Genomic DNA, 23,150 nt, shown 5'->3' on the forward strand with positions numbered 1-23,150 from the left:
AATTGTGGGCGCTTCAGTACAACCCCCTGTGATTTCTGTATGCGGGTCCACGAAGGATGAAAGCGCGCTCCCGAGAGTTCAGGTGAATGGAGAGTGGGAGCGAGAGCGGGTCACGGTTCAGTGTGCGTAGGAGAAAAGGACGAAATAAGGAAAATGAACTGCAACAGCTCGTTCTGGGCACATGTGTTCATGACAGCGTATCTACTATGGGTCACGGGATGTGTTGCACAGAAAGTAAGTAATACATGGCTGCTCTTTGTTTACAGTCTCATTTGCCTCATGAAAAAGCGCAATCAATCGTGTCACCCGTCAGCGGGCTTCTAGTGACTGCAGTGGCGGTTCTAGACCATTTCAACTGGGAGGGGGTCCAAGCTGGGGCCAGTTGTACTGTTAGAGGGGCCAGTTACATTAGACGTTATTGTTGTCATATCGTTTTCTTCACTGCATTGCAGGCATTAGCAGGCAAAATACCATGTTCATGATCATCATCGTTGCCACTGTCTAATAACGTATGTAAAAAAAAAGAACGATAGCAAAAATGAGTTATGTAAAAATTATTTCATATTCCACATTTCGGGGGTCCAAAATTGTTGTCACAGGGGCACTGCCCCCCGAACCGCTAGCGAGTGACTGGCAGAAAACTTGTAAGCAAAATGAAACACGTTTCCTTGTTGTGTAGTTGGTACCCACACTGGGAAAGACATAATATAGCCTTTCCAGGGTAATTTGTCATTATGGTGAACGTACATGATGTAATGCACTGTAAACGTGTTGTAGTAGAATAGTCCAGTGAATACAGCACCCGTGCATACAGGGCTCACGTACAGAAATTTGAGTATAGTTTTACCTAATCTTTATTGTATTATTTAAAAAAAAATCTAATACCATTATACTTTAAAATAATCTATAATCTCATCCAAAACTACAAAAAAGTGTATTGACATGCATTTCAGTAGGAAGCTTCCAATTCTAATAATCCCAAATTCAAAGTCATGCTGGGTTGGTAACTATGCAAAATAAGCCATTATTTTATGGGATTTTCCATTGCACATTTTGTCAATGAATACATAATTGCAGATATCAGCTTTTCACAACTGTAAGACATTGCAAATATACATCAATACATCAATATTAGGTTATTGCCACGTGTTTGAACTGAACATATTGAGTAATGTTGGCTTAATGCCCTCTTCTATACCTCTTGTCCATGTATCAGTCTGGTGAAGGTCAGGTTTGTCAAGATACAAGAGGGAGGAGGTTGTCGAATTCAAATTTTCTCTTCCTCAACTTGATTTGGTTAAAACAAACTTTCATGGATTTAAACATATCAAGAAGTAAAGTAAAACAATTTTAATAATAAAATAGAGGAGGGGGGTTTGGAATAGGATACGAACCCTGTTTAGGGTAAAATGATTTGGGTTGGGGGAAGGGGTAAAGAACAAATAGGACGTAGAGGATGGAAACTTGTTCTTCAGGATACTGGGAGGGGAGTAATGGTTTGTAATATTTGAGTAGTGGGATGAATGGTTATTTTTGATGTTGTTTGTGTCTCCATTGAGTTGTGTGAAGAAAAAAAAAAAATCTACTTACAGCGAAATAAAACCATCCGTTTAGGTTGTTAAAATGTCAGCTTCTATTGCAGTGGCCCACCATCCTGGACAAATGAGTTTAAAAGGGTATACTTATTTAAATAGGTCGGGTAAAACCCAGGCTTTAAAATGTTGAGATATCAGCGGGAGTAAAAGTGGATACAATCACAATAAAATGCATAAGTTATCCATCCTAAAAAGGGTTTTAAAAGTGATAAATATGCGCAGTATTTAATAAGCACGGAAAGGGATTTGCTAAATAAAGATCTGGGCGGGTCAGCTTGTTCCGCCCGAATCATGGACTTCAGAGATGGATTGTCCACCGACCTGAGGGTTCAGAGATTCAGATTGTTGCAGGTGTGATTGCAGGGTACAGTAAAAATCTTAGGCTTTGAGCTCCAACATACTGGACTAGTGAAATAAAATAATGAAAATGGTAAAAACAATATAAATAGACATAGCACTATATACATAATAACAGCTGATGGATATTTATTATGAATAAATAAATGTCCATTGGGATGTATGCAGAGTAAAGACTGTTGGGGGGAATGGGTTAGAATGACCATAGGGTGAGCAGCAGGCTGATCATTGAGTGAAATAGAAAACAAAAAAGTAATAATATACACATTAACAACTTAAATAGTGGTGAATGTCGTTGGTGTGGGGGCAGAGTAAAGTCTGTTTGGGGGGTGAAATGCCCATAGAAGGGGGGGGGGGTGGAGCCATGTCCTGTTCTCCCCGTTTCAATCACTCAGACGTTGGCAGTACAGGAGCATGATGGCAAAAACTGAGAGCCAATAGTTTCTACCTTCAGACCATCAGGCTGCTGATTAGCCACCACTTGTCAGCTACCTGCTCCCCCCTCCTATTCCCCCTATGGACATCCTCAACTCCCTCCCGCTACTCTTCCCCATGGACATCCTCAACACTCACTTATCTTACCCGCTACTCTTCCCCATGGACATCCTCAACTCTCACTTATCTTACCTGCTACTCCCCCTATGGACATTCTTTCTTCTGTTGCTCCACCCCCCCCTTCTACTCCCCTTATCACCATGCTCTCTCCTGCTGCCGCCCCCCCCCCCCTTCTATGGGCATTTCACCCCCCCCAACAGACTTTACTCTGCCCCCACACCAACGACATTCACCACTATTGAAGTTGTTAATGTGTATATTATTACTTTTTTGTTTTCTATTTCACTCAATGATCAGCCTGCTGCTGGTGGCTGTGGCTGGGGTCCCTGATGATCTTCTTGGCCTTCCTGCGACACCTGGTGTTGTAGGTGTCCTGTAGGTTGCGTTAGGCTGCATATATCACCCTCTGAAGAGCCTTGTGATCCACGGCGGTGGAGTTGCCGTACCAGGCTGTGATGCAGTCCGACAGTATGCTCTCAATGGTTCTCCTGTAGAACACTGTGAGGGCACTCAGGGTAAAACTGAACATCTTCTTGAACATCCGTGGCAATACTTGGCAAAGCTACATTTACAACCATGGGGAGAAACATGTCCTCAACGTGACTGTACCTTAGTAGAGGTTAACGGCAATGGTATGCCATAGTCAGACAGAGAGAGCAGAGAAATGAGAATTGGAGCAGAGAGCAGGGCATGTTCACCTCCTGTTCCTCTCTCTGTCTGTGTCCCAAATTGCCTATAAAGGGCTCTGGTCAAAAGTAGTGCACTACATAGGGAAGAAGGTGCCATTTGGAACACAGCGCCGGTTCACTCTCTCACTTTGTGGTGAAAACAACCCAAGCTGCTTGCCTGCCCGACACTGACATGGACCTCATGTCTTCATTCTTGAACCATAGCCTTCATGAATCACCCTGTACATACTGTCGAATAGTGACACCTTACCCCTGCTCTCTGCAAGTAGCTACACAACACACAGCAGTTTGTCTGAGAGAGGGGGTTCTTAAATACTACTATACTAAGTGTAACCCAACCGGCCCTTACAATTCATTGTCGGAGTGTTACATGGCACTGGATTGCATGGTGTGATCAGTGGCTTCCCCCCCCCCCTGGTTATTGGGTTTCCACATCCACACTACGGTGGGGTTTGGAGGTGTAACTCACCTGAAACGTGTTCAGCTGGTTGTGCAGCAGAGATGATGGTGCAGCAGTCCAGGTGACACTCTAGTTAGGGTTTATTCTCAATTCGGTGTAGTTTCCAAACTAGGAAGAAACCTGCTAGCCTCGTACAACCAGACTGATCTCGCAAGATTACATCAATTATTCGCTACACTGATCCACTCTATTTATTTGGCCCCCCTTTTATGTCCAAATTGTTGGACATAAAAGACTGTAAAAAAACCCACCAGCAAATCAACTCTCAAGTGATTTTAATTTAGTAAATCTCTTCCAAAGTATTCCAACACATAATAGAGTGATCATAATAATATGTGATCATTTTAGTCAAATAATATATCTGTTTGGGCTTCTTGTTGTCAATTTGCAGTCTACAAATTATTTGTAATTTTGTTCCTGCCCCCTCACCATCCGCTCAATAAAAAATGGTCCCGTGGCTGAATCTAGTGGATGATCCATGCTGTAGGCATTCTTAGTCATATCTGCTCTCCTCTTCTGAGTGTTCTGTATGTGAACAACGGACACTACAGTATTGACTTACTGCACATGTACTTATGCTATTTATCTGGGGAAAAGGAAACTATTGATCTGCCACTGTACTGTAAATAAAACAGAAGGCAGACATGACCTAGTAAATCCATAACATGACCATGTTATAAGTAGTGTCTATGGGCTATGTGGTATTTAATTATGTTCAGTTGTTAGCATTTGGGAAAGACCCCCTAATCTGTTCAGTGCTTACAGGTGATTAACAGAGTCTGGCAGAAGGAGTTCTTTTTAATGACCAAATCCTTCCTGACAACTTTGGCAGCAGAGTCAGATTGCAGTACTATAAAATAATTATCCCACTTCCTGTGTATTCTGGTGCTGTAGCCTACTGTCTCCCACTATGAGTTGAATGTCACACGGTCATTGTATGTCTATGGCAATGTCTGGTGTCATTTACATAAAAGGCTTACCTGTCTCATTGCAGAGTTCTCCTTTGGGCCATGTTAGAAGAAATATTATCTATGACCACACACTACTATAACACTAGGAAGGAGAATCGATAAGGCTACGAACTGTCAAGACTTGTCTCCAGCCACTGTGACTGAGTGAGGGTGAGCAGCAGAATTCTTAGAACTGAACAACGAAAGCCCTTAGTATATTGAATTGTCAGCGTCCCCAGCTTTAGTTTCTGTGTGCATAGGGTGCTCACTATCTTTGCAATTATCTGCCTGAGGGGGCACTCTAAATGATGTCTTTGTCCTCTTGTCCTCTTTTGTATTAAGTTGATTTTTGGAATAGCGTAAACAAGCTTGGTATTCATTTCATCCAACCCCAAAATGTAGGGTTCAACTCTGATAAATACACCACCTTAACATCTACAAAAATGAGTGCATGTTTGACATTAGAAGATACTGCAATCATTTCATTGGTTATTGTCATGTTGATTAAAAGAGGGAACAACCTAAAAATAGAACCACTGAGGAATTCATCGCCTAGCTAAATGTTTAAATTCCGTAAAGAGACTGGATCATACTGTAAACACATATTGGTCAGACAGTGAGGTTGGCATGGTGGTAAATAACCTATACTGTTACTTTAAATGAGATGAATGGGCCAGGCGGGGAGAGCAGCCCTGCCCTGCTAGCTGGTCTGGCTGGTCTGGCTGTGTGTGTTGTTGTCATCCTGCATGGTGGGGCTACTCGCTCAGCTGCTGAGAGATTAATTACTTAGGATGCATCCATTCGCTGCCTGGGTCACATTCCAAATCTGGAAATGATTTCTCCTAATTGGTCCAAACCACCATGGTGACAGATAACACTGACTGACTGCATTTCGCCCACATGCTTTACTTTCTAGGCTAGGCATACTAAGTTAATGACTGTTACTGCAACCTCCTTCCATCCAGAGAAGAAGAAAAATCCAGGGAAACTGTTAATTGGTGTGTGCACCGCAAATCTGGAACCCCTCCATCCAACAGCCCGCCCACCCAGCCACATATCTATGTGGAGTTGGAGGGTCCACCACCACCACAATGCTGAACATTCCACTGTCTCATGCAGAGCAGAGATCATTTGTGGCACCAACATTGACGACCAAAGAAGATTATGGTCTTGATGGAGGTTTGTAAAGGTCCATATTTTGTGCTGTGAAGACTATGCTCTCAGAGGTCACTGGGGGCAGCTTCAGTTAGAGCCCAATCAGGAAGCTAACCGATTGTAAATTCACGCTGAGTGAATATGAGGGCACGGGATAACCGCATGCATACACACCATACTTGTTGTATAAGTCGTGGGCTTGTGTATCAGTGCCTTTTCACAGCTGTGGACAAACAACACCGGGTGCAAGGACCTCCTTTCTTCTCTTAAAAAATATATAAAAAAGTATGTGGACATTCAAATCAAATCAATCAAATCAATCAATCAAATTTATTTTTATATAGCCCTTCGTACATCAGCTGATATCTCAAAGTGCTGTACAGAAACCCAGCCTAAAACCCCAAACAGCAAGCAAAGCATGTGAAAGAAGCACGGTGGCTAGGAAAAACTCCCTAGGAAAAACTCCCTAGAAAGGCCAAAAACCTAGGAAGAAACCTAGAGAGGAACCAGGCTATGAGGGGTGGCCAGTCCTCTTCTGGCTGTGCAGGGTGTATATTATAACAGAACATGGTCAAGATGTTAAAATGTTAAAATGTTCATAAATGACCAGCATGGTCAAATAATAATAATCATAGTAGTTGTCGAGGGTGCAACAAGCACGTCCGGTGAACAGGTCAGGGTTCCATAGCCGCAGGCAGAACAGTTGAAACTGGAGCAGCAGCACGGCCAGGTGGACTGGGGACAGCAAGGAGTCATCATACCAGGTAGTCCTGAGGCATGGTCCTAGGGCTCAGGTCCTCCGAGAGAAAGACAGAAAGAGAGAATTAGAGAGAGCATATTTAAATTCACACAGGACACCGGATAAGACAAGAGAAATACTCCAGATGTAACAGACTGACCCTAGCCCCCCGACACATAAACTACTGCAGCATAAATACTGGAGGCTGAGACAGGAGGGATCAGAAGACACTGTGGCCCCATCCGATGATACCCCCCGGACAGGGCCAAACAGGCAGGATATAACCCCACCCACTTTGCCAAAGCACAGCCCCCGCACCACTAGAGGGATGTCTCCAACCACCAACTTACCGTCCTAAGACAAGGCCGAGTATAGCCCACAACGATCTCCACCATGGCACAACCCAAGGGGGGCGACAACCCAGACAGGAAGATCACGTCAGTGACTCAACCCACTCAAGTGACGCACCCCTCCCATGGACGGCATGGAAGAACACCAGTAAGCCAGTGACTCAGCCCCTGTAAAAGGGTTAGAGGCAGAGAATCCCAGTGGAAAGAGGGGAACCGGCAAGGCAGAGACAGCAAGGGCAGTTTGTTGCTCCAGCCTTTCCGTTCACCTTCACACTCCTGGGCCAGACTATACTTAATCATAGGACCTACTGAAGAGATAAGTCTTCAGTAAAGACTTAAAGGTTGAGACTGAGTCTGCGTCTCTCACATTGGTAGGCAGACCATTCCATAAAAATGGAGCTCTATAGGAGAAAGCCCTACCTCCAGCCGTTTGCTTAGAAATTCTAGGGACAATTAGGAGGCCTGTGTCTTGTGACCGTAGCGTACGTGTAGGTATGTACGGCAGGACCAAATCGGAAAGATAGGTAGGAGCAAGCCCATGTAATGCTTTGTAGGTTAGCAGTAAAACCTTGAAATCAGCCCTTGCCTTAACAGGAAGCCAGTGTAGGGAGGCTAGAACTGGAGTAATATGATACAATTTGTTGGTTCTAGTCAGGATTCTAGCAGCCGTATTTAGCACTAACTGAAGTTTATTTAGTGCTTTATCCGGGTAGCCGGAAAGTAGAGCATTGCAGTAGTCCAGCCTAGAAGTAACAAAAGCATGGATGAATTTTTCTGCGTCATTTTTGGACAGAAAATTTCGGATTTTTGCAATGTTACGTAGATGGAAAAAAGCTGTCCTTGAAACAGTCTTGATATGTTCTTCAAAAGAGAGATCAGGGTCCAGAGTAACGCCGAGGTCCTTCACAGTTTTATTTGAGACGACTGTACAACCATCCAGATTAATTGTCAGATTCAACAGAAGATCTCTTTGTTTCTTGGGACCTAGAACAAGCATCTCTGTTTTGTCCGAGTTTAAAAGTAGAAAGTTTGCAGCCATCCACTTCTTTATGTCTGAAACACAGGCTTCTAGCGAGGGCAATTTTGGGGCTTCACCATGTTTCATTGAAATGTACAGCTGTGTGTCGTCCGCATAGCAGTGAAATTTAACATTATGTTTTCGAATGACATCCCCAAGAGGTAAAATATATAGTGAAAACAATAGTGGTCCTAAAACGGAACCTTGAGGAACACCGAAATTTACAATTGATTTGTCAGAGGACAAACCATTCACAGAGACAAACTGATATCTTTCCGACAGATAAGATCTAAACCAGGCCAGAACTTGTCCATGTAGACCAATTTGGGTTTCCAATCTCTCCAAAAGAATGTGGTGATCGATGGTATCAAAAGCGGCACTAAGATCTAGGAGCACGAGGACAGATGCAGAGCCTCGGTCTGACGTCATTAAAAGGTCATTTACCACCTTCACAAGTGCAGTCTCAGTGCTATGATGGGGTCTAAAACCAGACTGAAGCGTTTCGTATACATTGTTTGTCTTCAGGAAGGCAGTGAGTTGCTGTGCAACAGCTTTTTCTAAAATTTTTGAGAGGAATGGAAGATTCGATATAGGCCGATTTTAGTTTTTTTATAATTTCTGGATCAAGATTCGGCTTTTTCAAGAGAGGCTTTATTACTGCCACTTTTAGTGAGCTTGGTACACATCCGGTGGATTGAGAGCCGTTTATTATGTTCAACATAGGAGGGCCAAGCACAGGAAGCAGCTCTTTCAGTAGTTTAGTTGGAATAGGGTCCAGTATGCAGCTTGAGGGTTTGGAGGCCATGATTATTTTCATCATTGTGTCAAGAGATATAGTACAAAAACACTTTAGTATCTCCCTTGATCCTAGGTCCTGGCAGAGTTGTGTAGACTCAGGACAATGGAGCTTTGGAGGAATACCCAGATTTAAAGAGGAGTCTGTAATTTGCTTTCTAATGATCATGATCTTTTCCTCAAAGAAGTTCATAAATGTATTACTGCTGAAGTGAAAGCCATCCTCCATTTGCGAAGGCTGCTTTTTAGTTAGCTTTGCGACATTATCAAAAAGAAATTTCGGATTGTTTTTATTTTCTCAATTTAGTTGGAAAAATAGGATGATCGAGCAGCAGTGAGGGCTCTTCGATACTGCACGGTACTGTCTTTCCAAGCTAGTCGGAAGACTTCCAGTTTGGTGTGGCGCCATTTCCGTTCCAATTTTCTGGAAGCTTGCTTCAGAGCTCGTGTATTTTCTGTATACCAGGGAGCTAGTTTCTTATGACAGATGTTTTTAGTTTTTAGGGGTGCAACTGCATCTAGGGTATTGCGCAAGGTTAAACTGAGTTCCTCGGTTAGGTGGTTAACTGATTTTTGTCCTCTGACGTCCTTGGGTAGGTAGAGGCAGTCTGGAAGGGCATCAAGGAATCTTTGGGTTGTCTGAGAATTTATAGCACGACTTTTAATGCTCCTTGGTTGGGGTCTGAGCAGATTATTTGTTGCAATTGCAAACGTAATAAAATGGTGGTCCGATAGTCCAGGATTATGAGGAAAAACATTAAGATCCACAACATTTATTCCATGGGACAAAACTAGGTCCAGAGTATGACTGTGGCAGTGAGTAGGTCCAGAGACATGTTGGACAAAACCCACTGAGTCGATGATGGCTCCGAAAGCCTTTTGGAGTGGGTCTGTGGACTTTTCCATGTGAATGTTAAAGTCACCAAAAATTAGAATATTATCTGCTATGACTACAAGATCCGATAGGAATTCAGGGAACTCAGTGAGGAACACTGCATATGGCCCAGGAGGCCTGTAAACAGTAGCTATAAAAAGTGAGTGAGTAGGCTGCATAGATTTCATGACTAGAAGCTCAAAAGACGAAAACGTCATTGTTTTTTTTTTTGTAAATTGAAATTTGCTATCGTAAATGTTAGCAACACCTCCGCCTTTGCCGGATGCACGGGGGGTATGGTCACTAGTGTAACCAGGGGGTGAGGCCTCATTTAACACAGTAAATTCATCAGGCTTAAGCCATGTTTCAGTCAGGCCAATCACATCAAGATTATTATCAGTGATTAGTTCATTGACTATAACTGCCTTGGAAGTGAGGGATCTAACATTAAGTAACCCAATTTCGAGATGTGAGGTATCACAATCTCTTTCAATAATGGCAGGAATGGAGGAGGTCTTTATACTAGTGAGATTGCTAAAGCGAACACCGCCATTTTTAATTTTGCCCAACCTAGATCGAGGCATAGACACGGTCTCAATGGGGAAAGCTGAGCTGACTACGCTGACTGTGCTAGTGGCAGACTCCACTAAGCTGGCAGGCTGGCTAACAGCCTGCTGCCTGGCCTGCACCCTATTTCATTGTGGAGCTAGAGGAGTTAGAGCCCTGTCTATGTTCGTAGATAAGATGAGAGCACCCCTCCAGCTAGGATGGAGTCCGTCACTCCTCAACAGGCCAAGCTTGGTCCTGTTTGAGGGCCAATTATCTACAAATTCTATCTTTTGGGAGGGGCAGAAAACAGTTTTCAACCAGCGATTGAGTTGTGAGACTCTGCTGTAGAGCTCATCACTCCCCCTAACTGGGAGGGGGCCAGAGACAATTAATCGATGCCGACACATCTTTCTAGCTGATTTACACGCTGAAGCTATGTTGCGCTTGGTGACCTCTGACTGTTTCATCCTAACATCGTTGGTGCCGACGTGGATAACAATATCTCTTTACTCTCTACACTCGCCAGTTTTAGCTTTAGCCAGCACCGTCTTTAGATTAGCCTTAACGTCGGTAGCCCTGCCCCCTGGTAAACAGTGTATGATCGCTGGATGATTAGTTTTAAGTCTAATACTGCGGGTAATGGAGTCGCCAATGACTAGGGTTTTCAATTTGTCAGAGCTAATGGTGGGAGCCGTCGGCGTCTCAGACCCCACAACGGGAGGAGTAGAGACCAGAGAAGTCTTGGCCTCCGACTCGCTTAATGGGGAGAACCGGTTGAAAGTTTCTGTCGGCTGAATAAGCGACACCGGTTGAGCATTCCTACAGCGTTTCCCTCCAGAAGCCATGAGAAAGATGTCCGGCTGCGGGGACCGTGCGAGGGGGTTTATACTAACGTTACTATCTGTACTTACTGGTGGCACAGACGCTGTTTCATCCTTTCCTACACTGAAATTACCCTTGCCTAACGATCGCGTCTGAAGCTGGGCTTGCAGCACAGCTATCCTTGCCGTAAGGCGATCGTTCTCCTGTATATTATAAGTACATCGACTGCAATTAGAGGGCATCATGTTAATGTTACTTAGCTTCGGCTGTTTGAAGTCCTGACGAACCATGTCCAGATAAAACCTCCGGGGTGAAAAAGTTGAATGAAAAAAGTTGAGTGAGGGGAAAAAGTAAAAATATACGGTAATGAAAAAGTAAAAAACCGTCAGGTAGCAAAGTAAGATCGGCAACAAAACGCACAGCAGCGTAAACAAGTCTGCAAGTTGTGACCGGAAACAGGAAACAGGAAATCTAGTGACTCTAAAACTAAATGATTGGATTCGGCTATTTCAGCCACACCCGTTGCTGACAGGTGTGTAAAATTGAGCACACCGTCATGCAATCTCCATAGACAAACATTGGCAGTAGAATGGCCTTACTGAAGAGCTCTGTGACTTTCAACATGGCACCATCATAGGATACCACCTTTCCAACAAGTCAATTCGTCAAATTTCTGCCCTGCTAGAGCTGCCCCGGTCAACTGTAAGTGCTGTTGTTGTGAAGTGGAAATGTCTAGGAGCAACAACGGCTCAGCCACGAAGTGGTAGGCCACACAAGATCACAGAATGGGACCGCCGAGTGTGTAAGAATTGTCTGTCCTCAGTTGCAACACTCACTACCTCCAGACGAGCTTCAATGCCATACAACTCTCCTTCCGTGGCCTCCAACTGCTCTTAAATGCAAGTAAAACTAAATGCATGCTATTCAATCGATCACTGCCCGCACCTGCCCGCCCGTCCAGCATCACTACTCTGGACGGCTCTGACTTAGAATACGTGGACAACTACAAATACCTAGGTGTCTGGTTAGACTGTAAACTCTCCTTCCAGACTCACATTAAGCATCTCCAATCCAAAATGAAATCTAGAATCGGCTTCCTATATCGCATCAAAGCATCCTTCACTCATGCTGCCAAACATACCCTCGTAAAACTGACCATCCTACCGATCCTCGACTTCGGCGATGTCATCTATAAAATAGCCTCCAACACTTTACTCAACAAATTGGATGCAGTCTATCACAGTGCCATCCGTTTTGTCACCAAAGCCCCATATACTACCCACCATTGCGACCCGTACTCTCTCGTTGGCTGGTCCTCGCTTCATACTCGTCGCCAAACCCACTGGCTACAGGTATCTACAAGTCTCTGCTAGGTAAAGCCCCGCCTTATCTCAGCTCACTGGTCACCATAGCAGCACCCACTCGTAGCACGTGCTCCAGCAGGTATATCTCACTGGTCACCCCTAAAGCCAATTCCTCCTTTGGTCGCCTTTCCTTCCAGTTCTCTGCTGCCAATGACTGGAACGAACTGCAAAAATCACTGAAGCTGGAGACTCATATCTCCATCACTAGCTTTAAGCACCAGCTGTCAGAGCAGCTCACAGATCACTGCAGCTGTACATAGCCCATCTGTAAACAGCCCATCTATCTACCTCGTCCCCATACTGTATTTATTTATTTATTTATCTTGCTCCTTTGCACCCCAGTATCTCTACTTGCACATTCATCTTCTGCACATCTACCATTCCAGTGTTTAATTGCTATATTGTAATTACTTTGCCACCATGGCCTATTTATTGCCATAACTCCCTTATCTTACCTCATTTGCACTCACTGTACATAGACTTTTTGTTTTCTTTTTTCTACTATATTATTGACTGTATGTTTTGTTTATTCCATGTGTAACTCTGTGTTGTTGTATGTGTCGAATTGCTATGCTTTATCTTGGCCAGGTCGCAGTTGCAAATGAGAACTTGTTCTCAACTAGCCTACCTGGCTAAATAAAGGTGAAAAAAAAAAAAAAAAAAGTTCCAAACTGTCTCTAGAATCAACGTCAACACAAGATCTGTTTGTCGGAGCTTCATGGAATGGGTTTCCATGGCTGAGCAGCCGCACACAAGCCTAAGATCACCATGCGCAATGCCAAGCGTTGGCTGGAGTGGTGTAACGCTTGCTGCCATTGGACTCTGGAGCAGTGGAAACACGTTCTCTAGGTTTGGAGGATGCCTGGAGAACGCTACCTACCCCAATGCAAAGTGCCAACTGTAAGGTTTGGTGGAGGTGGAATAATGGTCTGGGGCTGTTTTTCAGGGTTCTGGCTATGCCCCTTAGTTCCAGTGAAGGGAAATCTTAACGCTACAGCATGCAATGATATTCTAGACAATTCTGTGCTTCCAACTTTGTGGCAACAGTTTGGGGATCTAGTAGAAAGCCTTCCCAGAAGAGTGGAGGCTGTTATAGCGGGAAAGGGGGGACAAACTCCATATTAATGCCCATGAATTTGTAATGAGATGTTTGACGAGCAGGTGTCCACATCATTTTGGTCATGTAGTGTAGCTCTTCTAGCTTCTATGACACACAGATCTAGTATGCTCCATTGGAGAAATGACCCTAAAGTCTATGGTCTAGATTTCTGTCAGTGTCTGACCTGACCAGCAACAGTGGCTAAATTATTGGACCGAGACAGAGCAACAGAAGAGCTGCTGAGTTCTGGGCTATACACATCATCTGGGTGTTGACACGGCTGAAGCGTTAGCCTTTTGGAGCAGTGTCACTTTTCTACTAGCGCCTGTGGGAGTCCCTGCCCCCTTTTGTGGGGCCCGTCTGGCTGTTTATGAGCCAGTCAGGGGTTGTTTGTGCATGTGAAGGAGTGAGGGAAGGGAATGTGTGTGTGTGTGTGTGTGTGTGTGTGTGTGTGTGTGTGTGTGTGTGTGTGTGTGTGTGTGTGTGTGTGTGTGTGTGTGAGATAACAAGCGCTATGGGAAGTTGGGCGTCAGTGTTTTGCAAGGTTTTAGCTGGGGGTTTCATCATACTAGTTGTATACTCACTAACCTGTTGCTAAGGTTCAATTAAGCAATAGTAGATTTTTCTAAGCTCTTCAGTTAAGTTTTAGTTGTGACATGCACAAGTACATTGAAATGCTTAAAGGGCAACTCCATCACTTTTCAACCTCATTTTCATTATCTCCAGCACAATACCAGTGTCTACATATGTAAGTTCTACCCGATGACGTCATCAAAAGTTAAAACATTTTATAAACAGTGATTTTCAAACACAGATTCGCCGTGGCTAGAAACTAGTTGCAGGTTTTTAAAATCTCTTCTTTTTTTTTGGGGGACTTTAATTCAAACCTTTTAACAACAGATCATAAGCGCTTTGTTTTCACATATGTAGACACTGGTTTGGCGCTGGAGATAATGAATATGAGGTTGAAAAGTGGCGGAATTGCCCTTTAACTTGCAAGCCCTACCCAACAGTGCAGTATTCAATATCAAATAAAACACGAAAAAAAAAGAGAGGAAGCTATATACAGGGTCTGTGTCAGTACCAAATTCATGAAGGAACAAATGGGATGCTTGAGGGGAGGAGTTCCTGCAGATGCTGGAACGCCCCATATTGCGGGCTGCAGTTGCAAACTATTGAAAAAAAACCTTGCCAAAGACCAAAATGAACTAAAACATTACAAAATGTTGCCATAATATATGCACGCACTGTTCTGAACAGTTTCGTATGGGAAGCATGCGAACGCCTTCTGTGTGTGTGTGTGTGTGTGTGTGTGTGTGTGTGTGTGTGTGTGTGTGTGTGTGTGTGTGTGTGTGTGTGTGTGTGTGTGTGTGTGTGTGTGTAAGAGTGCCAGTGTAGGCGTGATAGACAGGTATACATGTATACATGGCTGAAAAGTGACTGGTGGCGGGAATATATAAATACTTATGTTAATATACTAATGGTAATACATGTAAACAGGAGTGATAGTGACCAGTAGCAGGATAAATAGATACAGTAGATACTATTGGTAAATAATGAACAGAAGCATAGTGGTAGTAATAAATCTAATGAATAATCATTTTAGCAGCAGCGTAGGTGTGAGGGGGAGCAGTAGTTGTTAGCCATTTAACAGTCTTATGGCCAAGGGCTAGAAGCTGTTTAGGAGTCTGTTGGTCTAAGCCTGGATGCACTGGTACCACCTGCCGGACGGGAGCATGGAGGATAGTCCATGATTCTCTGATCCACCTCTACGCAGACGACACCATTCTGTATACTTCTGGCCCTTCTTTGGACACTGTGTTAACTAACCTCCAGACGAGCTTCAATGTTATACAACTCTCCTTCCGTGGCCTCCAACTGCTCTTAAATGAAAGTAAAACGAAATGCTCTTTAACCAATCGCTACCAGCACCTGCCCGCCCGTCCAGCATCACTACTCTGGACGGTTCTGACTTAGAATATGTGGACATCAACAAATACCTAGGTGTCTGGTTAGACTGTAAACTCTCCTTCCAGACTCACATTAAGCATCTCCAATCCAAAATTAAATTTAGAATCAACTTCCTATTTCGCAACAAAGCATCCTTCACTCATGCTGCCAAACAATCCCTCGTAAAACTGACTATCCTACCGATCCTTGACTTCGGCGATGCCATTTACAAAATAGCCTCCAACACTACTCAGCAAATTGAATGCAATATATCACAGTGCCATCCGTTTTGTCACCAAAGCCCCATATACTACCCACCACTGCGACCTGTATGCTCTCGTTGGCTGGCCCTCGCTTCATATTCGTCGCCAAACCCACTGGCTCCAGATCATCTATAAGTCTTTGCTAGGTAAAGCCCCGCCTTATCTCAGCTCACTGGTCACCATAGCAGCACCCACGCGCTCCAGCAGGTATATTTCACTGGTCACCCCCAAAGCCAATTCCTCCTTTGTCCGCCTTTCCTTCCAGTTCTCTGCTGCCAATGACTGGAACGAATTGCAAAAATCACTGAAGCTGGAGACTCATATCTCCCTCACTAACTTTAAGCACCAGCTGTCAGAGGAACTCACAGATCACTGCACCTGTACATAGCCCATCTGTAAACAGCCCATCCAACTACCTCATCCCCATACTGTTATTTTTTTTTTTTGTATCTGACACCCTAGTTTCTTTACTTGCACATTCATCTTCTGCACATCTGTCACTCCAGTGTTTAATTGCTAAATTGTAATTATTTTGCCACTATGGCCTATTTATTGCCTTACCTCCCTTATCTTACCTCATTTGCACACACTGTGAATAGATTTTTTGTTTGTTATTGACTGTATGTTTGTTTATTCCATGTGTAACTTTGTGTTGTTGTTTGTGTCGCACTACTTTGCTTTATCTTGGCCAGGTCGCAGTAAATGAGTACTTGTTCTCAACTAGTCTACCTGGTTAAATAAAGGTGAAATAAAAATAAAAAAAGTCTCGGTTGGCCAGAGTCTTTGGCAATTTTTCAGCCCTTTTTCAGGCAGCAGTTAGGGAGTTTTATTTTGTTTTTAAGACATTTGAATTGTGTTTCAAGTTTATATTCCAAGCAGCAAAACAATATACAGTATGTTTCTTTTAGAAGGCTTTTGTATTAAGTTCAAATGAAATTTTTGGTAATTAGCATTTTAGTTCCGACATAGGATTCAAGTTCCTTAACAATATAATTATGGTAAACCTCAAACTAATGACAGTGCTTAATTTGACATTCCACTGCACAAGTAATTTCAATCAATTATTTGCTTGGGTGCTTTACTTTTGTACAAGGATAGTCTAGTCATCTCCGTATAGCACAACTGGGGCGCGATGACCGACGAGCAGGGCCTTATGTAAACTTTCTGCCTGCTCCTACTTATTAGCTTCACTTCATTAAAATGTTATCTCCCATCCCACCATGAAGTGGTGCAACCAAATGGCACTGTGGCCCATTGTGTCCCATGAGAAAAGGTTTCCTCGAATAATGACCGCCTTGGCTGCCAGTGGAGAGGAGAGGCCTGCGTCTGTGATGTAACAGAACTGGGATGTTTGGCATTATAAGAATGTCCCATTTCCATTAAACACTGTGGCACTTTGGAGACCATTCATGTGTAGTCTACCTTGTGCATCACATCACAGTGAGGCTGGCAGACCTCCAGATAGCCAGCCCAGTCCTACTGTAGCCAGGGCCATGGAGATGACACAGTCTCTGACCCTCTCTCCCTCCTTGACACAGTTCTCTCTCTCTGATGGGGGGGATGGATATGTAGCCCACAAACTGAATAGAAAGAGCATGCATAAAGAAAATTGGATTTGGTCACTTTTTTTTGGTCACAGAGACACACACACACACACACACACACACACACACACACACACACACACACACACACACACACACTCACACCCTCCCTTCCCCCCCATGTTGTCAAGCTGTTCCCGTCATTCTATAGTGTATTGCACAACACCGTTGAGCAAAACCGAAAATCGGCTTACTCTCTGCAACCTCTCGGGAATGGCATTTGACCAGTTTAAATGTCATCTGTGTAATTATGTGTTGTGGTTGTGGCATTCGCCACATGAGTTCCTAGTAGGTCTAAGGCCATTTTCTTGTTTGTACCTTCCTGTGATGTAATGCTTTCATGCTAAACTGCATTCTGAGAAAGGAAAGGCGATCATACAACACTCTTAGAAATAGTTGGGCATCAAAGTACTGACTGTACCATGACGTTTGTAATTTAGCACTGTTACATCAACATCCATCACTATCAGATTGTATTTACCAATGGGCAATTCCACGGTAACAGAAGGACGCCGAGATGCAGATTTTTCACTTTAAACGTGTGCCAAAGAAAAACTATTGATTGCAGTTAAACAAACCATACAGATCTATGCACAAGGACTAGTTTTAACAATTGCGACTGAACATTTTACAAAAACACATTTACTCGAGAACAGTGCAGGTGACCACGTTTTCCAAAAACGGTTAAATATCTACTCCGAATTAAAATTCAAAGATGTCTGCAGAAAGAATGGGGTGTCAGCTATGATATGAAACCTTGAGATTTAAAAAATCTATTTGGTTATTGAACTACAGCAAGTGAAGTGGATGAACACCCGGTAACAGAATGATGGTAACAGAATGACATCATGGGTCCCTGATCTGTACTATACATAAATGCATAATTAGAAATGTCATTCTCTTCATGGTGATGTATCCTGAATAGATACACAAAGGTAGACATTTTTTATATCCCCCTTTGCATGTTTGGGTATTATTCTATTATTCTAATGAGCTCCGCCCCCAAATAAGACCAAATTTGGTTGGTCAGGACCTAACCAAATCTTTACCAGTTTGAACAGTACAGCACAGTAGAGTACAGTAGAGTTCAGTGTATTAGAGTATAGTTCAGTAAATTATACTGTACTCTACTTTAATGTGCTCTTCTGTATTGTACTGTGCTGTACTAAACTCTACTATATTGTACTGACTTATACTCTGTTTCTTTACTGTATTGTACTGGGCTCTACTTTACTGTAAGGTGCTATCCAAACTTGTGAAAATGTATATGTTTGGTTCAGATTTGGACTGACCAAATTTCAACTACTTATCAACGTACATGGACATCCGGTGTCAGTCGGTGCTCAGTGGGTGAGAGGACTGGTTACAGTAAATGGAAAGAGGGGGCTCATGGGAAGGTGGCAGTAAGAGCCTGGAGAGGAGACATTAACTGGAGAGGGAGAAGGGAGACGTAATATATATATATATATATATATATATATATATATATATATATATATATATATATATATATATATACTGCTCAAAAAATAAAGGGAACACTTAAACAACACAATGTAACTCCAAGTCAATCACACTTCTGTGAAATCAAACTGTCCACTTAGGAAGCAACACTGATTGACAATAAATTTCACATGCTGTTGTGCAAATGGAATAGACAACAGGTGGAAATTATAGGCAATTAGCAAGACACCCCCAATAAAGGAGTGGTTCTGCAGGTGGGGACCACAGACCACTTCTCAGTTCCTATGCTTCCTGGCTGATGTTTTGGTCACTTTTGAATGCTGGCGGTGCTTTCACTCTAGTGGTAGCATGAGACGGAGTCTACAACCCACACAAGTGGCTCAGGTAGTGCAGCTCATCCAGGATGGCACATCAATGCGAGCTGTGGCAAGAAGGTTTGCTGTGTCTGTCAGCGTAGTGTCCAGAGCATGGAGGCGCTACCAGGAGACAGGCCAGTACATCAGGAGACGTGGAGGAGGCCGTAAGAGGGAAACAACCCAGCAGCAGGACCGCTACCTCCGCCTTTGTGCACGGAGGAGCAGGAGGAGCACTGCCAGAGCCCTGCAAAATGACCTCCAGCAGGCCACAAATGTGCATGTGTCTGCTCAAACGGTCAGAAACAGACTCCATGAGGGTGGTATGAGGGCCCGACGTCCACATGTGGGGGTTGTGCTTACAGCCCAACACCGTGCAGGGCGTTTGGCATTTGCCAGAGAACACCAAGATTGGCAAATTCGCCACTGGCGCCCTGTGCTCTTCACAGATGAAAGCAGGTTCACACTGAGCACGTGACAGACGTGACAGAGTCTGGAGATGCCGTGGAGAACGTTCTGCTGCCTGCAACATCCTCCAGCATGACCGGTTTGGCGGTGGGTCAGTCATGGTGTGGGGTGGCATTTCTTTGGGGGGCCGCACAGCCCTCCATGTGCTCGCCAGAGGTAGCCTGACTGCCATTAGGTAGCGAGATGAGATCCTCAGACCCCCTGTGAGACCATATGCTGGTGCAGTTGGCCCTGGGTTCCTCCTAATGCAAGACAATGCTAGACCTCATGTGGCTGGAGTGTGTCAGCAGTTCCTGCAAGAGGAAGGCATTGATGCTATGGACTGGCCCGCCCGTTCCCCAGACCTGAATCCAATTGAGCACATCTGGGACATCATGTCTCGCTCCATCCACCAACGCCACGTTGCACCACAGACTGTCCAGGAGTTGGCGGATGCTTTAGTCCAGGTCTGGGAGGAGATCCCTCCAGGAGACCATCCGCCACCTCATCAGGAGCATGCCCAGGCGTTGTAGGGAGGTCATACAGGCACGTGGAGGCCACACACACTACTGAGCCTCATTCTGACTTGTTTTAAGGACATTACATCAAAGTTGGATCAGCCTGTAGTGTGGTTTTCCACTTTAATTTTGAGTGTGACTCCAAATCCAGACCTCCATGGGTTGATAAATTGGATTTCCATTGATTATTTTTGTGTGATTTTGTTGTCAGCACATTCAACTATGTAAAGAAAAAAGTATTTAATAAGATTATTTATTTCATTCAGATCTAGGATGTGTTGTTTAAGTGTTCCCTTTATTTTTTTGAGCAGTATGTGTGTGTGTGTGTGTATGTATATATATATATATATATACTGAGATCATGTGACACTTAGATTGCACACAGGTGGACTTTATTTAACTAATTATGTGGTAATTGGTTGCACCAGATCTTATTTAGGGGCTTCAAAGGGGGTGAATACATAAGCACACACCACTTTTCAGTTTAACATTTTTTTTTTTTTTTTTTAAACAAGTAATTTTTTTTCATTTCACTAAACCAATTTGGACTATTTTGTGTATTTCCATTACATGAAATCCAAATAAAATCCATTTAAATTACAGGTTGTAATGCAACAAAATAGGAAAAACGCCAAGGGGGATGAATACTTTTGCAAGGCACTGTAAGCAGAAAAGACCCCCATATGTACTGTAAAATATGATGATGGATCTTTGATGTTATGGCACTATTTCTTTGTGGATTTTTCAAAATCCACAAAGAAATGGTTAGATGGCCACAAAATCTACATTTTGCAACCGCCGTCTCTGTCTCCAAATCACTCACCCATTGTCGTCACTTCCTGTTCATCAAGCTAGCAGGGTTTTAATGAGGGCTTGAACGCAGTCCGCGACATTGTAGGCCATTGTGGCTGGGACCGCGGATTGTCCCGGGCTTGTGGCAGTCTAGACCCCAGCTGTTTGTTGTTGCATTTTCAATCTTCCCTGCGTCCTTCCCTGTCTGGAACTGCGAGGAGTAACAGTGTAATCTACTGTTGTTACCATGACAAAGACCAAAGCCGACGGGAGTACCGTTGAGGACAGTGGTGTCTCTATCACAGGTGAAGGATTTTTTTTTTAAACAAACAAAAATTGTTCTACAAGCAGTTGTTACAACAAGAAAATAGCTTCCAGTGTTTTGTCCAAATACTGGTGGAGTCAACTAATAGAAGAATCGACGACCTGACCAGAGGTCGAGGACCTGAAGAACAGTTTGCAGTTCTCCCAGGGTCAGCTTGACGAGTTTAAACAGGAGAATGTCAAGATGACAGCAATCTGTAAGTAATTGAGAGAGTACATCGGTTCTGTATGTGAATCTATGATGTCAATGATGGATCAATCTGATTATCTTGAGGGACAATCAAGGCGGAACAACATGGTTGTGGACAGAATTGAAGAATCTCCACATGAGACCTGGAAGGAGTCTGATGACAGAGTGAGGGAAATGATCGCGGAGAAACTGAAGATGAACCACAGGAAGATTGAGGTGGAGCGCGCCCACGGGACTGGAAAACCCGGCCCAAGTGACAGGCCGAGGCCGATCAGTGGTCAAGTTCCTGAGGTTCAAGGACAAGGTAGCTTTTCTGGAAAGAGCCAAGAACTTGAGAGGAACATGTACAGTGAGGGAAAAAAGTATTTGACCCCCTGCTGATTTTGTACTTTTGTCTACTGACAAAGAAATGATCAATCTATAATTTTAATGGTAGGTTTATTTGAACAGTGAGAGACAGAATAACAACAACAAAAATCCAGAAAAATGCATGTCAAAAATGTTATAAATTGATTTGCATTTTAACGAGGGAAATAAGTATTTGACCCCTCTGCAAAACATGACTTAGTACTTGGTGTTAAAACCCTTGTTGGCAATCAGAGGTCAGACGTTTCTTGTAGTTGGCCACCAGGTTTGCACACATCTCAGGAGGGATTTTGTCCCACCCCTCTTAGTCACCAAGAAAACAATTGGTAACACACTACGCCGTGAAGGACTGAAATCCTGCAGCGCCCGCAAGGTCCCCCTGCTCAAGAAAGCACATATACATGCCCGTCTGAAGTTTGCCAATGAACATCTGAATGATTCAGAGGACAACTGGGTGAAAGTGTAGTGGTCAGATGAGACCAAAATGGAGCTCTTTGGCATTAACTAAACTCACCGTGTTTGGAGGAGGAGGAATGCTGCCTATGACCCCAAGAACACCAAGGACTATCCTGAAGCTGTGCGCCAGAAGAGGAAAGCCATGAAAGCTGCCACAGCGCGTGGGAACATTGCTTACATCCACTATGACAGGCTCATTGTCCACCTTCCCTCCCAAAAGCCTGGATGGGATGAGAGAGCCAAGCCTATGGGTTTGTAGCTTTAACCCCGCAGCGCACACACACACACTTTTATAAACTCAGCAAAAAAAGAAATGTCCCTTTTTCAGGACCCTGTCTTTCAAAGATAATTTGTAAAAATCCAAATAACTTCACAGATCTTCATTGTAAAGAGTTTAAACACGGCTTGTTCAATGAACCGTACACATTGGATGCAGTGATCACAATATAGTGGCTATATCCAGGAAAGCCAAAGTTCTAAAAGCTGGGCCTAAAATAGTGTTTTATTTTACCTTACCTTTATTTAACCAGGCAAGTCAGTTAAGAACAAATTCTTATTTTCAATGACGGCCTAGGAACAGTTGGTTAACTGCTTTGTTCAGGGGCAGAACAACAGATTTTTACCTTGTCAGCTCGGGGATTCAATCTTGCAACCTTTCGGTTACTAGTGCAACTCTATCCACTAGGCTACCTGCCACCCCAGATCATACAAAATATTTTGCTGTGACTCTTATGTGAATGATGTTAAGAAAATTGTTGCTCTGGTGTGATTAATAAGGAGCATCCAGGCACTGCACTTGATGAATTTATGAAATTGCTTCTTCCAATTATTGGTAAACATGCACCTGTTAAGAAACTGACTGTTAGAACTGTTAAGGCTCCATGGATTGATGAGGAATTGAAAAACTGTATGATTGAAAGAGATGGGGCAAAAGGAGTAGCAAATAAGTCTGGCTGCACATCTGACTGGCTGAATTACTGGAAATTGAGAAATTATGTGATTAAACTCAACAAAAAGAAGAACTATATCCTGAAGCCAAGATCAATAATATA

The 23,150-nt window shown here is 43.6% G+C and overlaps 1 protein-coding gene across 1 annotated transcript in view; it reads left to right on the plus strand.

Moving 5' to 3' along the window:
* The first annotated feature begins 46 nt into the window (after positions 1–46).
* Positions 47–23,150, plus strand: part of si:dkey-112e17.1 (uncharacterized) — a 38,139-nt gene continuing 15,035 nt past the window's right edge. Inside the window, exon 1 of the mRNA XM_014170884.2 lies at positions 47–234. Within this exon, the coding sequence (XP_014026359.1) occupies positions 154–234 (81 nt within the window). The 5' untranslated portion in view covers positions 47–153. The remainder of the gene's footprint in view (positions 235–23,150) is intronic.

The sequence above is a fragment of the Salmo salar genome, chromosome ssa24 (assembly GCF_905237065.1).
Source record: "Salmo salar chromosome ssa24, Ssal_v3.1, whole genome shotgun sequence".
Classification (NCBI taxonomy): Eukaryota; Metazoa; Chordata; class Actinopteri; order Salmoniformes; family Salmonidae; genus Salmo; species Salmo salar.